The sequence below is a fragment of the Octodon degus genome, unplaced genomic scaffold (assembly GCF_000260255.1).
Source record: "Octodon degus isolate 3935 unplaced genomic scaffold, OctDeg1.0 scaffold00034, whole genome shotgun sequence".
Lineage (NCBI taxonomy): Eukaryota > Metazoa > Chordata > Mammalia > Rodentia > Octodontidae > Octodon > Octodon degus.
This window is the reverse complement of record NW_004524610.1, coordinates 10,409,259-10,425,335: the sequence shown is the minus strand read 5'-3', so window position 1 is coordinate 10,425,335 and position 16,077 is coordinate 10,409,259. Positions and strand designations below refer to the sequence as shown.

The 16,077-nt window shown below is 37.6% G+C and overlaps 1 protein-coding gene across 1 annotated transcript in view; it reads left to right on the top strand.

The window, feature by feature from the left end:
* The window catches only part of Themis (thymocyte selection associated), a 233,162-nt gene that overhangs the window by 73,614 nt on the left and 143,471 nt on the right, over positions 1–16,077 (top strand). Inside the window, exon 4 of the mRNA XM_023714287.1 lies at positions 14,150–15,198. Coding sequence (XP_023570055.1) covers positions 14,150–15,198 — 1,049 coding nt within the window. The remainder of the gene's footprint in view (positions 1–14,149; positions 15,199–16,077) is intronic.

Here is a 16,077-nt window from a genome sequence, read left to right as displayed (position 1 = left end):
AATGAAAAATTTTGGTTGAAATAAAATTCTCTAATTTCCATTTTTAATGATACTAAATTTAAAATTTCATTTTCATTATTCTGGAACTTCACATTCTTTGGGTGTCTTTGAAATACTCATTCTTATTGTCCAAGATCTGTGGACAAAAGCTACATGAGATGCCGCCGTGTGCACTGACTACTGGCTGAAAGAACTTTAAAAAAAAACAATGAAAATACCCAGTTTTAAAAATTTCATGATGTACATGTTTTCTTTAATATAAACTGTATGTTACAATTATGTTTCACATTATTCTTTTTTTCCCCTCAGTATTGTACTGGGGATTGAACTCAGGACCTTGTGCTTGTCAGGGAAGCTCTTATTCTACTGAGCTATCTCCCCAGCCCTACATTACTCTTTTTAAACTGAGGATTCAAGTCCACCTTGCAATAAAAAAATATTGGGAATTTGCTTTCTGCAGGTCTCATGGATAAGGTGTAGTCTGAATCTCCTTTGGCTTGATCCCTTTGCTATATGAAGACACGAGAATAAGAATAAACCTGAGTGTGGGTGGGCAGGTTTATGGAACTCTTAAGAGAAGTGAGAGATGAAAATGCCTGAGGATTACAGGAAGCTATGAAATATTGATTTGCTCAAAGAGAAAATGGCAAATAAGGAGAAGACAGAATTGCTTACTCTTATTACTAGTTTTACTACATTAGTGACAATGTAATCTCTGGTTTGTTTTTTTTAAATAGAACTCTTTAAATGAAACATTTCCCCAAAAATCTTGTTCAGATACCATTATATACCAGAAAACTCACTGATTCTCCTCACATTTAGTGACTTTTTTAAAAAAAAATTATGCTTCTCTAGAAAATGACAATCCAACACCACTGATTACTGGTCTCACGAGTCATTTCATGATGCGTTTATGCTTTCACAGGAAGAGAAATTTCATATTCCTGTAGCAAATGAAATGCATAATACTTGCAATTAAAATATAGATTCAGCTATTTAGATTTGCTTCAAGAAAAAGAGACCTTGGCCATTAAGACTTTTTAAGTGGTTTCAAATTTTGATGTGCAGATTCATAATTAGCGTTGAAACTGGGCATTATACAGTATATTTTCTCTTTTCTTTTAGGAGAAAAACCTCACTTCTGTGCACAACTTAAGAGTATAATCTTTGCTCAGATATAGAAAATAACTCATTTTGTAAGCAGAGAGACAAAATTCACATGAATGAGTAGCACATTCAGAAAGGCAGTATTCAAAGATTACACACTGAGAGTAGTCAAATGCCTTACTAACAAAGCTGTCCTCAAATCTTGTGGCTTTGACCATTCAAAAATTTTCCAGCTTGTGCTATGCCAATGTAACTCCTTTCGGTGTGTTCTCCTACTTCCCGGAACTTGCATTTACATTTCCAAATAATGGCTTTACCATAGCTTTTCAGGTCATGGACTTAGGATAATAGCTGCTCATTTCCCTAAGTGATAATGAAAATATAATTGTCGTCTAGCTCTACTTGTCGTTCCCCAGCATATAGCAACTCATGGTTGAGTCTTATTAGTGATTTATATTTTTATGATTCACTCCTGAACCACGAGATGCATAATTGATTTTCCTAACGATGACCTCATTGCTTTGATGGTTGGGTTTCTTCATTTGCCACCAACATATTTGTGGGGAAAAAAGCCACATAGCACTACTGTCCACAGAGTCCGATCTATCGGTAAATCTGTCTTTTCTGTCATTGTTTCCCCCTTGATGGTACACCACTTGGAATGCCCCCTGCTCATGTCCCAGTTGGAGCTGGTGGCTCTGTAGAACTAAGACACAGGACTGTCCTTTGATTTCCTTTTGACTTGCGTCTGTGCTTTTGCTAGCTATTTATGGAATCAAATGATGTACTTCTTTCTTGCTTTTTTTCCATTTCTGATGGGACTTATTGTTTACTTGCTTCTTGAGAAAGGTGCATGGGATAGCAATTAATTAGAGACACTAGGCATTTCAAACATCTTTTATCCTACATACACATTTGATGGGTGGTTCGGAGACTTATAGTTTTGAAAGTGCAGCTGCCTTACTTTCTACCTTCCAACACTGCCTTGGGGAGAAGACCCTGGAGCTCCACAGCCATGGCTCACTGGGGGAGTCCTGCTTTTCCTTTGTCATGAGGCAGATTTCAATCTGCCATTTAGTTTCTTCATTTCTGTAATGATTTTTTGATAATATCTTCTTGGGTGTATGATTTCTACTTTCTTTCTCTAGCTTCTGATCTCATATTAATGCTACACTCTTGGTCTAGGGCTCTTCTGTCTTATGTCTGTTTGCCTTTGGATTTCCTTCAGGGAAAATTCCTTAACTGTACCTTCAACTACTTTAATGAATTTTTAATTTCCAAGAGTTACTTCTTACATCTTTGAAAATTATACCTGATCTTCTTTTAAGAACGCATCTTATCTCTGAGAGATTTTACATTTTCTTTTAAGATTTTTTGTATCATTACCTGTTTCAAGCTCCATCCTTTGTGTATTCTCTTCTGTTTGTTAAGTTTTGCTCTTTCATTCTTGTTTAATGCTTCTATCAAATGATTGGCAATTATTACCCTTTATTAATATCTATACACCAACACTTTTTAAATACGTATCGTGAGGCCCCGACAGACAAGTCATCTCTGCAACTTTAGGTTTGCTGCCTACTCTCTCACTGCCATCCCCCATCTCTCAGATCTGAGTGTCTCTCCTGTGGGACTGGGCTTCTCAGTGAGGGGCACTTTCTTGCGTCTTCTACGAGCTCTGAAATATTGGGTCTGAGGCGGGAAGGCCGCTCCACCTTAGCTATGAACCTAGCTTCGTGCTTCTCCTCTCTTCCACTCACTCACACTTCCCTTGCTGATGGACTTAGGATTCGCACAGCTAGAAAAATATTAACTCATATCCTTCCATCACAGCTGACACTATTCATAGTCATGTGATGGTTGCAGTTGTGATTAACAATGCTTCTCTTAATGCATCCATAAAAATATGGTGATGATATAGTATTTTGAAGTCCCTATGTAAATGTAATTAATAAATACATATTAATATATGTGCAAAGGGCTGGTGATATAATTCAGCAGACTAAGCACCTGCTTAGGCAAATGCAGGGAATGGGGTTCAATCCCGGCACCACGTGCCACCCCAGCACCACCCCTGGGTGTGCTGAGCTGGTCACCAAGACTGGGCATGGTGGTGCAGAGCTCTAATACCAGCTCTGGGGAGGCTGAGACGGGAGGATCACTATGAGTCTGAGCTCTGTAGTGAGACCCTGTATCAAATACACAAAAAATATGCAGTTGTTTGTTAAAAAATATTTATTTAAAAGAATTGGTTCATGCAGTTGTGGGGGTTGTTAAGCACTAAGTCTGTAGGATAGGTAATCAGACAGGAGACTAATGCCCGAGCTTTGAGGCAAAGTTTCTTCTTCTCCAGGAAGTCTCAGATTTGTCGTTAAAAGCTCCAAAGGAGTGTCTGAGGCTCAGCTACATTTTAGAGGGTAACATTTGTTTTAAAAACTACTAATAGTATTATAGCTCAGATAACTTTAGCCATAAAGGTAACCATTACAGCCAGGCATGGTGGTGCATGTCTGTAATCCCCACACTCAAAAGGCTGAGACAGAAGAATCATTGCAAGTTCAAAACCAGCCTGGGCCACAAAGTTAGCCCAAGGACAGCCTGAGCTGCGTAGTTAGAGCCTGTCTCAAAAAGACAAAACAAAACAAAAACAGAAACTACGCAAATATGAATGAGAAATCTATTGAAGTACATCATCTAATGTAAGAAATGCCTATTAAATTATTAACTAAACATAATTGTGAAAGAGTAATGTAAATAAAACCATATCAAAAGCAAGCATATTTATCTCAAATGACTTGCATTTTCTCAATGAGGGTCATAATGTATTTTTCCTACTAAAAATGCTAGAGAGCAATTCTAAAAATACTTTCTCCATTTAAAAGTAAGCAGAGCAGATGAGCCAAAAGAGACCATGTGTGTAAATGCAAATTCTCAGTATAGCTCCCTTAAATTGAATGGCAATTTAATAAATGAAAACTATCAGAATATTTACCAACAAATTAATGTAAAATCATAAACTGCAAAACAAAATTTAATTTAAAAGTTTGAAACAATACAGAACTCAGAAATTATTAATAAATGTCACAACTGCCACTAATAAAGACATAATGCAAAGGAAAGCTGCAGCACAACAAATTCACTGAGAAAATGAAAGACTGAGAAGAAATTTATGAAAATATTTTTGAAAGGATAAGTATGTGGTCTTGGAAAGTAATTGACAAATTAAATTTAGATGATGAAAGTATCCAATTATGAATTGTATTTATTAATAAAGTATTTTATAAAAGAAACTAGACATTGGAAGAAACTAAGCTAAGATTTGCAAAACTTTCTTAGAAAAAATATGTATAAACAATCATCATGACTTCAAGACTTCTGTATGACTGATTCAGAACATCTCTTACACTATCGCGGGTCCAGTGACAAAGCGCGGGTTCCCGTGTTAAGGTGGGGGCGTGTGTCTAACAATTTTATAGCACCTGTTCAAGGAAATGTGTATTATCTATCCAGTGCCAGCCATGCTTAATTTTATTTCCTTATATTCACTGCAAAGATCATTTTACTGGGGTCCCCAAAACACACACTTAGTTAAGAGCATTGTTGCAGTGGACAATGTGGCAAAAAAATCAAATCTACTTAACATTCACCCTGGCCATGATGGGATTTTTGCTGACGGAAGTCAGAAAGATAAAACTCAGTGAAGTGACTCGGCAGTCTAAAGAGGAAGTCAGCAGTGCCCTGTTAGAGAAAATGGAACAGAAATTGTTGTTCACAAAAACTCCCTGTGGACAATCAGAAAACATGCCTAGCCAGAATAATTCATGTTTGCCCCACAAGAAAAAAAAAAATTGAGAAGTGTAAACTAAGATTGCGTAAGTACTTATTGTTTTTCTTCCTCTACAATTTGAAACTGAAAATTTTGTATTAAATACTTCCAGAAATACCTCCTGTGCTCTGAGTTGAAGTCAGATATATTTTCAAAAAATGAAAGTTTTCAAAGTAGCTCATTACATTTCCTTCTTTGAGAAAACCTTAGGGTTTTTTTGTTGTTGTTGTTGTTTATGTTTTTTGTTTGTTTGTTTTCTTGGTTTTTGTTCTTTTTAAAACAGGGTTTCACCACCTAGTTCAGGTCAGCCTTGAATTCACTTTGTAGCCCAGGCTTGCCTCAAACTCACAGCAATCCTCCTGCCTCTGCCTCCCAGGTACTGGGATTACAGGTGTGCACCACCACATCTGGCTTACATTTTTAATCATAAAATAATAAGTGTTTCTTTAAGGGATATGTAATACACATACACACACATGCACATGATTAGAACAATATATGCCAAGATATATAAATTTATTAAAGATTGTAATTTTGCCATCAGCTTTTAAATATTTTTATAAAACCATGTAACTTACTGTTTTCTCTAAAAAGCAAAATAAAAAGTATTGGTCTCTTTATCTTTTTTTAGAAGAAAATCTTAGGTGTAATACTATTTGTCATAAAAGTTAATTTATTTTAGTTTTAAAACTGGAGGTTAGCATTTTCAAGTTATAGTTTTTAAAACAAATATAAATTTTGACTTAATCTATAAAAAACATAAAACCTATGAAGAAATGGAGATAACAGTGTGAAAACACAGAAAGGGTTTCAAAGTACTAACCTGTGTGAGAGGACTGAGTTGCCAGTAGTTTTGAGAGCTCTGTGTGGCAGATCATAGAGAAAATTAGATTCTTGTTACTTTCTCTTTCCTTCCATTGAATTCCCTAATTAACCTGCCAAATCTTCAATTTTAATTTAGTCTTTCTTAAAGCATACTTTGGATTTTCTCCTAGAGGAGTTAACCGTTCTTCAGACTGCCATTTGAGGAGTCAGCTTGTCGACATAGTCTTAACCTTCTATGGGTCCGATTATGAGCAGCTTTCTTTTAACTGAAATTCTCAAGAGGCAAGATCACTAACTAATTACTCACAGTTTTCAATTTTTCTATTTACCATTCATCACGGTGCTCTGTAACTTATCTGCCGGGTTCTCATGTTATGATGGGGGCTAACAGTTTCGTAACATCTGTTCAAGGAAATGTGTATTTTCCAGTACCAACCATGCTTAATTTTATTTTCTTATAGTCACTTCAAAGATCATTATACTGGGGTCCTCAAAACCCGCACTTAGTTAAGAGCATTGTCACAGTGGACAGTGTGGCAAAAAGTCACATCTAACATTCGCCCTGGCCATGCAGGGACTTTCGCTGACAGAAGTCAGAAAGATAACATATCTGCCTGTACTGGTTGATACATTGTGTTAACTTGAGAAGTTTAGAAGTTTAATGGTGTGACTCAGCAGAGAGCCAGGATTCTTAGTTTGTAAACATCCTCATCCTGTACAGGAGGAGGGCATGGACACTGTATGAGTTCTACGCTCCCACTATGAGGTAGTGACCTGCTTATAATACAAGGAGACGGGCTGGCTAGGAGCTGCAGCTGCTGCCCTTCCCTTTGCTCTTTGCTGTTTTCTGCTGCCATGAACTGCTGCTCTCTGCCATGTGCCACTCTGCCTGGGAGCCAGCCGAGGATAGACTGAAAGCTCCACAAACTGTGAGCTAGAATAAACTTTTCCTTCCTCCATGTGGTGTGTCAGGTATTTTGTCCTAGAAACGAGTAAAATGTAACTGAGCACTGGACTCTTCTCTTTTATTACCTTTTTTTTTTTAAACAAACATTTACTTGAGAGAGTATAGCAGTGATTGATATGACATTAGAAGCAGTATGCATTTATAAGACCAGAATGACAGGCATTCCAAGATGGCCCTAGTATTGCACATTGCTGTCCTTGGTGCAGTTGCTTAGTTCACGGCACTGGACTCTTCTCTCTCCTCTCTCACTCTGTAATTTCTTTCCATCCTCAGAGAATCATGTACTGGCCATGCCCTTCATAATATCTGTTTGTAATTTCATCTCAAACTTAGATGCACTACTCTTTTTTATTTTAACATTGAGTCTTTCAAATGATTCTATTTCTCTTCATTTTTTAGCATATCAATGACTGTAAAAAAAATTTAGGACCAGAGGACCAGGATTTAATCCCCAGCACCAACCCTAGGCGTGCTGAGCCGGCTACCGAGACTGGGCATGGTGAAGCACGCCTGTAATCCCAGTGCTGGGGAGGCTGAAAACAGCAGGATCAATACAAGTTTGAGCTGCATAGTGAGATCCTATACCAAATACATAAAAACAAAACAAAACAACGTTTCAATCATTTACAGAGATTCTCTTTGTTTTTTTGTTTATTTCTGGTTTTGTACTAGGAATCAAACTCAAGGTGTTACTTGCCAGGCAGGCGCTGTACCACTGAGCTGTATCCCTAGTGCAATTTATAACTAATTGAAGTCCACTTTTAAACAATCTCATGTATATGAAGACTTTCTATCCATGTGTTATTCATGTATATTTACAATTCTTTCCTGGTAAACCTCAGACACTGCTGTGACTTCTCTAAGCTATAGTCTTCCAATATACCTGTGATGTTATTTTAAGTGATCTGTTATCTATTTTACCAATAGACTAAAACCAAAACTTTTAACCTTTGTTGATTATTTATGTATAAAATTTTAACCTTTATTAATTCTTCATGTACATCTTTGCTTCTGACGTAATTCTACTTTTTTTTTTTTTTTTGTGGAACTGGGGATTGAACTCAGGCAGTTGCACTTGCCAGGGAAGCATTTATTCTACTGAGCCATCTCCCAGACCCCAAAGAATTTTTTTAGGGGGTGTGGTTCAGGCTCTCTGAAGGGCTGGTCTGGTAAGGCAGGTGGAGCTGGGGATCGAACCGCGGTATCTTGCTCCTGGCTGTCTTTGCATGAGCAGGCACTTAAACAATTGAGCTATGGGAAGGCCCTTTAATTCTATTTTTTCTGAAAAGCTTGTGAAACTTTCTGGCAAACAGATCTAGTAATAAATTGTCATAATTTTTGCTTAACAGAGTAGTTATTTCTGTTAATTTTGAAAAAAATAATTTCACAATAGTATTTTTATTACAAAATTTTAATGTTTTTTCTTTCAACAGATTAATTCCCTCACTTTATTCTTTTTTGCATAGTTTCTACAGAGAATTAAAATTTAAATGGTATTGTTGTTCCTTTCTAGGTAAGGGTTTTGTTTGCCCTTTCTTAATATTTCTAAGTATAGATAGTTATGGTATTCATGATATTTAGGGTTCTCTGTGCTTTGTTACTTTCAGAAAATTTCCATTCTAACCCTGTAGACTACCTGTTCTGGTGTACCCAGGACAGGCATGTTATCCATGTGTCTGTTCTAACTGTACCACAATGCTTGCATATTTTGCTTCATTTTTTGTTGATCTTTTTGCTTTCACTTTTCAATTTCAGAAGTTCATATTAGTCTATTTTCAAACTCATCAATTCTTTCCTTATCACTATCCATTTTATTTCATCAATATCATTCTTTATCATTTTTTAATCTTTTAAATTTATCTAATTCATTTTTTCTTTAGTAGTGGAGAGCAAATCCAGAGCCTCATTTGTGCTAGGCAAGAGCTTCCCTACTAAGGTCCATCCCAACCCATATTGTACTTCTTACTTTTTAAAACTTTTGGACAGGACCGTGCTAAGTTGTCCATGCTAGCCTTGAACTTGTAATCCTACTCAGTTGGCAGATGTGTACTACCATGGCTGGCTCATTCTTAATTTCTTTCCATCCCTTTACTGATTTTATGTACCTTTGCTTCACTGATATCCCATGATAATCCTTAGTATATTCATTACATGTTAAATGTCTGGTCTGGTAATTTCAAAATCTCTGCCAAGTATGAATTTGGTATTTTACCTGCTTTGTCTCTTCTTTATACTAGAATACTTTTTACCTATTAACGTAATTTGTAATTTTTTTGTAATTTGCTATTTAAAGTTTGTTGGTGTTGTTTTGTTTCATTTTGAAAATCCAAATAGGACCTTATAGGTAAAAGAAATGAGACAAATAGTCATTTAGTGTGAGGTCTTATGTTTGGCTTGCAGTTGGACTATTTTTATTACTTGTGGTAGTTGAAGATGTCAGAGCATGACATGGCCTATAATGTCCTTATTTTTGTCTTCTCTGTTATATTTCCCTAATGACTCTGTCTTAGGTAAGGTCTTAAATGTCATTCCTTGGGCTGGCATTTCCTGTCGTGATGCGGGAGCCCTGTTGATGTATTGGTGAGGTTTGGGTGGGGTTGGGAGCCTTCTGTAATCTATATTTAGTTTCATTCATGTAGGGGGCCTGAGTATCTGAGATGTGACCTTCACAAATGCAATTCAACTCTGTCCTCTCTGCAGGGAGTCAGACTGGTTAGCTGAAGCTGGAGTTGGGTTTTTTCTTTCCTTGAGTGGAATTTCAGAGGCTGCTGAAGTTCCTTACATAGAAGATTAGGCTATGATAAAAGCCATCAAGGGATTTTTGAGAAGAGAACCATAGTGCTCTGGGTAAACTACAGAATGGTCATTTTCCCCTTCACTATACAGAAAGTACCAGGGTATTTTTTTTCCAGTTCTCACCGTGAGGCCACATGAGGCTCTTAGAAGCAACATTCAGGCACATGGCGAGGTCTTCTTGTCTTGCCTCCAAGGCTATTCCATTGTCGATTTCAAACAATTAATCCCTCTTTCTATGCTATAACCAGTAACTAAACCGTGCAGCAGTTCCAGCTCCCCATGTGCTGTAGCTTTCGGTATCACCTGCTGTCTAGTTCTGGGGATCGTCCTTTATTCTGTGACCTTAATTCTCTGATGCATCTAAGAACTGTTGGTGGTTTGCACTGTGTATGCTCTTTTCCTGTATTGAATTTTTCCTTATCCATATATATTGCTATTTTTGCTTGTCATTTTTAACTATAGAGTTAAATCTTGACCAAAGACTTCATTTTGCCCATATTTTATATGCTCAGATATCTGTTGGTTTGTAGACGCTAAACAATACAAATATTATTTTATTGAACCAGTCACTAAGATAAATCACAACCTTAAAAGGTATTTTACATGAGGCATACGTCATCTGCTGTAGTTTTAACAGTGGAAAAAAATTTTCCACAGTGAAATTTACATGGAACTAAACTTGTTTATGGAATTATTCTTTAATGTTCACTAAAGTACCCTTTGCCGACTATTAATTTTATTCTTTCAACTCCTTAAGTAGATATGTTGAATATCTACTATAGCCAGACATCAGTGTAGATACTGAGGTATGCTGGAATAAACAACAAAAGACCTCTACTGCTTGGGAGACAATGCTTCAATTTGAGAAAAAAAATAGACAAAGGTCATGGTAGGAAAGCAAATTAAATGATACAATTGAAAGTGAAGACTGACAGAAAAACAGAGAAAAAGAGAAAGGCAAACGGCGAGGATGTTTGTGATTTAAAACAGAACGTTTAGAGCAGGTCTCATTGACAAGATTGTGTTTAAATAGATTTGAAGAGGAAGAGATACTGGCCCTAAACATATTTAGCTGAAGGATAGAGCAGGAAGACCAAGGAGTGCTGCAGAAAAGAATGTTCTGAGGTCAGAGTAAAGCAGTGAGTTAGGGTGAGGCCATGCATTAGCCGAAAAGATGCATATGGTACCCAGGGCCAGGCATGGACGTCAGCTCTGCTTCTGCATGAAAGGGATGACACTGTAGATGTCTCAGCAGATGGCATGCACGATTGATTCAGCATTTCAAGACGATCTCTAGCCATTCCTCTGAGCTCTCAGAGCATAGCACTGCTTTGGAAACCACTGCAATAAACCAAGTAGGGGATAATGTGGGAAGACCAGAGTATTTCTGATGAAAAGAGCTGTAAGAGTTAGAAAGAGAGGGCAACTAAGGATGCCTCTGAGCTTTATGACTTGTAGAGAGAAAAGTGTACCCAGTAACCAAAATACAGAATGCACCAGGTAGTCTAGGGGTTTTTATAATAAAAAGATTAAAAATTATGAAAAATACAAATAATATAGAATTTCTAAACAAGATGATAGGAAATTAACAATGGGGGTTCTGTTTCATATTGTTATATTCAAATTAGCTCTTCAGCATGACTAGATCATGTAGTCTGGATTTTGATGAGAAGATTCAATTTGGGCATGTGATTTTGAGAATGCACTAGGTGTTAAAATGAATAAAGCACATACACGAAATTGAGAAGAATTATGTTCTGTACTCCCTTTGGGGGACAGAACCACATAGACTTTCTGTGTGTCTTTTTAAAAAATTTTATGTATTTGGTACAGGGTGTCACTATGCAGCTCCGACTTGTATCGATCCTCCTGTTTCAGTCTCCCCCTTGCTGGGATTATAGGTGTGTGCCATCATGCCAGGTCTTGATGGCTGGCTCAGTACTTCCGGGCTTCCAGGGCTGGCATGGCATGTGCTTCTGGGGATCCAGCACAGGTCCTTGAGCTTACCTAGGCAGGTAGTTAGACTGCTGAGCTATCTCCTTGGCCCAGAACCATATCAATATTTAAACACAGCACTGTAGAAGATCACTCAAGGTATGATTATACACTCAGAAAGCAAGAGAACCAAGACATATTTACAGCTGCATGTATGAGTAATGGGTTGTGTCTAGAGAGAAAAAAAAGTTGCAATGAAAGTTAAGAAGAATCGCAAGAGGAAAATATATCCAAGCAGAAGGAATCAAATCTACTGTGCCAAATGCTATTGGTGTGAGATGTGTAATGTGACAGACTAGCATTAGTTCAGTCCAGTTAGGAACAGAAGTATTAAGGGTAGGTCAGTGAGTAGAAACAGAAAATTCACTCAGTTTAGGTGGCCTGGCCTGTAGCCTTCTCCTGCAGAAATAGAGTCCTCCGAAGGTAGTAAGACTTGCTTGGCCAATGCCCTGTGCAACAACAGAGATGGGTCTAACTTGGATTAGGGAGTCTATGATCTGGTGTGGTAACACAGGGAGCCCGGACCTCTTAATGATGCTACCAATCTCATATAGTTCCCTAGACTGGAAGAGTGACATAAGCCTGGGATGCCTAAAAAGAGCTGACTCCAGAATTATTACCTCTAGTTCATTTTGGTCAAAATAAGAAGAGTTTGGTTCATAAAATTGGTTTTAGGGAAACATATGATAAGAATACATAATAAAACTTAGGCTATGCTAAACTTTATGAAATAAAATGATAAGGATAAGAAATGTTGTTTTCAGTCTTCCTACTTTTCCTAAAAAAATGAAAAACTTTACAGTTTTTCAGTCTATAGGCAACTACTGATTTCAACTTTTGTTCTCAATAAAATAAAATAATTTTCATGCTATGTCTTTACAGCTTTTATTACACAGACTATATATGATACAATTTATAGCATTAAGAATTTCAGATGTTCCTTAAAGAGTTAGTGATATGAAAATCGATAGCAAAAGGAATGTTTATAATAACAAACTATATCTTCTAGGATTTTCACATTGTTCAATTTCAGAAACATGAAAGTAGGAATATTAACAGTGATTAGAGATAGTAAGAAATAAAAGCAGATCATGAAAATGCCTTGAAACTTACTTCAGAAGGGCATCAAAACCACAAACCATTATAAAGTCCTGCTAATATTAATATATAATCTTATTTTTAATTCAGTATGATTCATAAAGATACTGTGTGAGTAGTCGATGCACAACAGATTTATGATTCAGCATGACACTGTGTCTTTACGGTCCTAAAGAATTATTAAAATAATATGGTGACTCTTTGCTGGGGGACACAGTGGTAAAGTATCTGTCACTGTGCTGAGGTCTCTAAGTGGCTATGGCCTTTCTATCACCACTCTTTTTCCTAGTCAGGAGTAACCTGACACCAATGGAAGCGGAATCACTTGGACATTGAAAGAGATTGCACTTGATAACCTTTTCCATATTTTAATCTTAAGAACTTTATATCTGGTGATTCTGCAGTATTGTTTTACCTCACAAGGTAAGTAAAAGAAAATACATGTTGAGCTTTATCCTTGAAAAATCTTGTCTGGGATACCAAAACTATTCCTTAATAACTTTACATGTAAAGTCTGGATCTCAAAAATATGACTTTCTATGATTCCATGTATCACATTTATGCACATATTCATATATATGTGTATATATATTCAAGGTTACATCATAAGACTGTAAGTATGTTCATAGGACTGGTTAACACTGGAATGAAGGGAATGGTAGTCCTTAGGTAGTAGTGAGGAGGAGGATTTTGAGGAAATGTATTAGGCTCCAAAGGGCTGGTTAATGTTTATTTCTTAATTATGCACGGGGTTACAGATTTTTGTTTACTTTTATTAGTGCTTTTTTGAAGTATCTAATGATTATTAAATTCACTGTAGGGGATTGGTACAAGTCATAACACATTTCAATTCCTTCTTTTCTCCCCTCTCCCCCTACCCCTTTTATTTTTCCAACATTACAATCATTTGTTTATCTTATAAAACTTTATATAGTTAATTATCATATAGACAGGTTGTAAATCAGACCAACAGATCAAAGAGCATGTAAAATATACAGCACAACTGTACTAAGTATTATCTCTTTCCTCTTAAAATTTAAGTAAATGAAGCTCGCCTGTCACAGTCTATTAGCATCACTTGAATACTTCTTTTTCCTGAAAGAATTAGAAAGTGTTATACATGTATACCAACTCCCCATGATTAATATAATGATCCTGTACTACTAACACATCCTCGTATAAGTACAAACTAAAGCAGAAATGGAGCAACAGGAAAGCAGCTCACAGCAAACATTCTTTTTTCATATTAATTCTATTGAGAAAGAAGTAGCAATGAGACAGTTTCAAAACAGGGTAGTAGGGCAGTTACAATAATTAATACATTGCATATTGTTGTCTTTATAGTAGTTATTCAGAGTACAAGATGCAGACGTGATATCTTGTCTACACACTATTAGTTCAAAACTTTCTTCTCATTGCACTAAGAGAAAGTAGTTGTGTATCTATGCTAAATATTTTGTACATACATATATATGTTTTTTTCCTACAGAAAACCTTCTGAGGCAGGAAATGTCACTCTTTTCTTCCTTCCTTTTCAGTTCAGAAGAATATCGTCCGCATTCTCCCCAGTTTAGATGTTGAAGTCAAAGACATCACTGACTCCTGCGATGCTAGCTGGTTTCTTCAGCTGTTATCTGCAAAAGATCTCCTTGAGATGACTGGGAAAGAGTTTCCCATAGTAGTTGAAGTCATAGAAGCACCTAAAGGAAACCAGCTGCCCCGAAATATTTTACAGCCTGGGAAAATCATTGTGATCCATCAGAAGTATCAGGCATCAAGGATCTTAGCCTCGGAAATTAGAAGCAACTTTCCTAGAAGACATTTCTTAATTCCCAGTAGCTACAAAGGCAAATTCAAGCGGCGGCCTCGGGAGTTCCCAACCGCCTATGACCTAGAGCTAGCTCAGAGCAAGAAGGAGTCCCTCCATGTCGTGACCACCAAGGCCTTTCAGTCCCCTCATGAGGAGCTGTCCTCTGTGTCTGTTGGGGACCAGTTTCTAGTGCATCACTCAGAGACTGCTGAAGTCCTCTGTGAGGGAAGAAAGACAGTGGTGAACATTCTGGCCTGTAAAAAAATCCTCAGAAAGTCCTATGAGGCAGCATGGCTTCCTTTATACTTGGAAGGAGGTTTTGTAGAGGTGATTCATGACAAGAAGCAGTACCAAATCGCTGAGCTCTTGAAGCAGTTCCGCTTGCCATTCAACGTGAAGGTGTCTGTAAGAGATCTATCCATTGAAGAGGACATTTTGGCTGTGACCCCAGGACTGCAGCTGGAGGAAGATATCACAGACTCTTACCTACTCATAAGTGATGTTACCAACCCCGAGGAATGTTGGGAGATTCCCATCAGCCGCTGGAACATGACTTTTCAGCCGGTTGGTAATTTCTCCAGGGGCACAGGCTCACACACCATCAGGGCTCTGGTAGAAGAGATTTCGGAAGAACAGTATTACATGATGCGCAGATACGAAAGCTCTGTCTCACAACCCCCTCCTCTTCCTCCCAAACATCCCCCAGTGAAGGAAAACAAGTCAACCCTGCTCACCGTATCAGAAGAAAGTGCAGCAGACCCACCTACATCCCCCAAGGTAAGGCTGTGGTTTCACAGATTTTGTTCCAGAGTGCTTTTTCTTGAGGAATCATTTCCAAGTCTTTCCTGAATTTGCTAACTTCCTTTCATGTCATGTATATGAAATGAGCCTTTCTGATGAACACAGAAGACGGGTGAATATCCACAGAGCCCTAAGCTGTTGCAGCATTTTGTATCTCGATGCTTAACCAGTAGATGTGGTGTGAAGTCTGTATTGAATTAGAAATAGCAGAGACAGCATTTGGATATGATGGCCCACATTGCCAGCTTCACAAGTTTTGGCAATTAAGAATGTTTCATAAGGTGCCTCAGAAGCAAATCTTTTCTTTTGAAAGTGCTGCTCATTTTTCCTAGGTAGAATTATTTTAATACTTCATCCAGGAAATGAGCATACAATAAACTCTGCACTTCTGGTTGGTTGCTGGTAGCATGCATCTATAACACATGTCTTCATTTTGTTTTATGTGCAGAAAGATGTAAAAATATGTTGGCAGAAATGCATGTGAGAGTGTGAGCATCTGCCCACATTATGTCTGCCTTAGAATTGTAATCTTTAGCACTTCTATTAAAAAACAAAATCAATAAAATTAGAGACAGGGTGAGATCATTACAGGATAAATGATTCCATAAGCACTTTAAAGACTTGGGATGGTGTTCAGCTTTCTCTTCATGCAAGCTCTTTGCCTCTTGAAGGCAGCCTGCTGGCTGAAGAGAGGCGCAGGCTGCTCATCAAGCCGAGATAGTGCAGTGTCTGTGGGAAACGCATTCTGCCCTGGCTGATGCCGTGCTAGCAGTAGGGAAGTGCAGCAGCTAGTGCAACAGAGAGATAAGTGATGGCTGGACTCTACACTCAGGAAGGACAGTAGGCAGCCCTAGG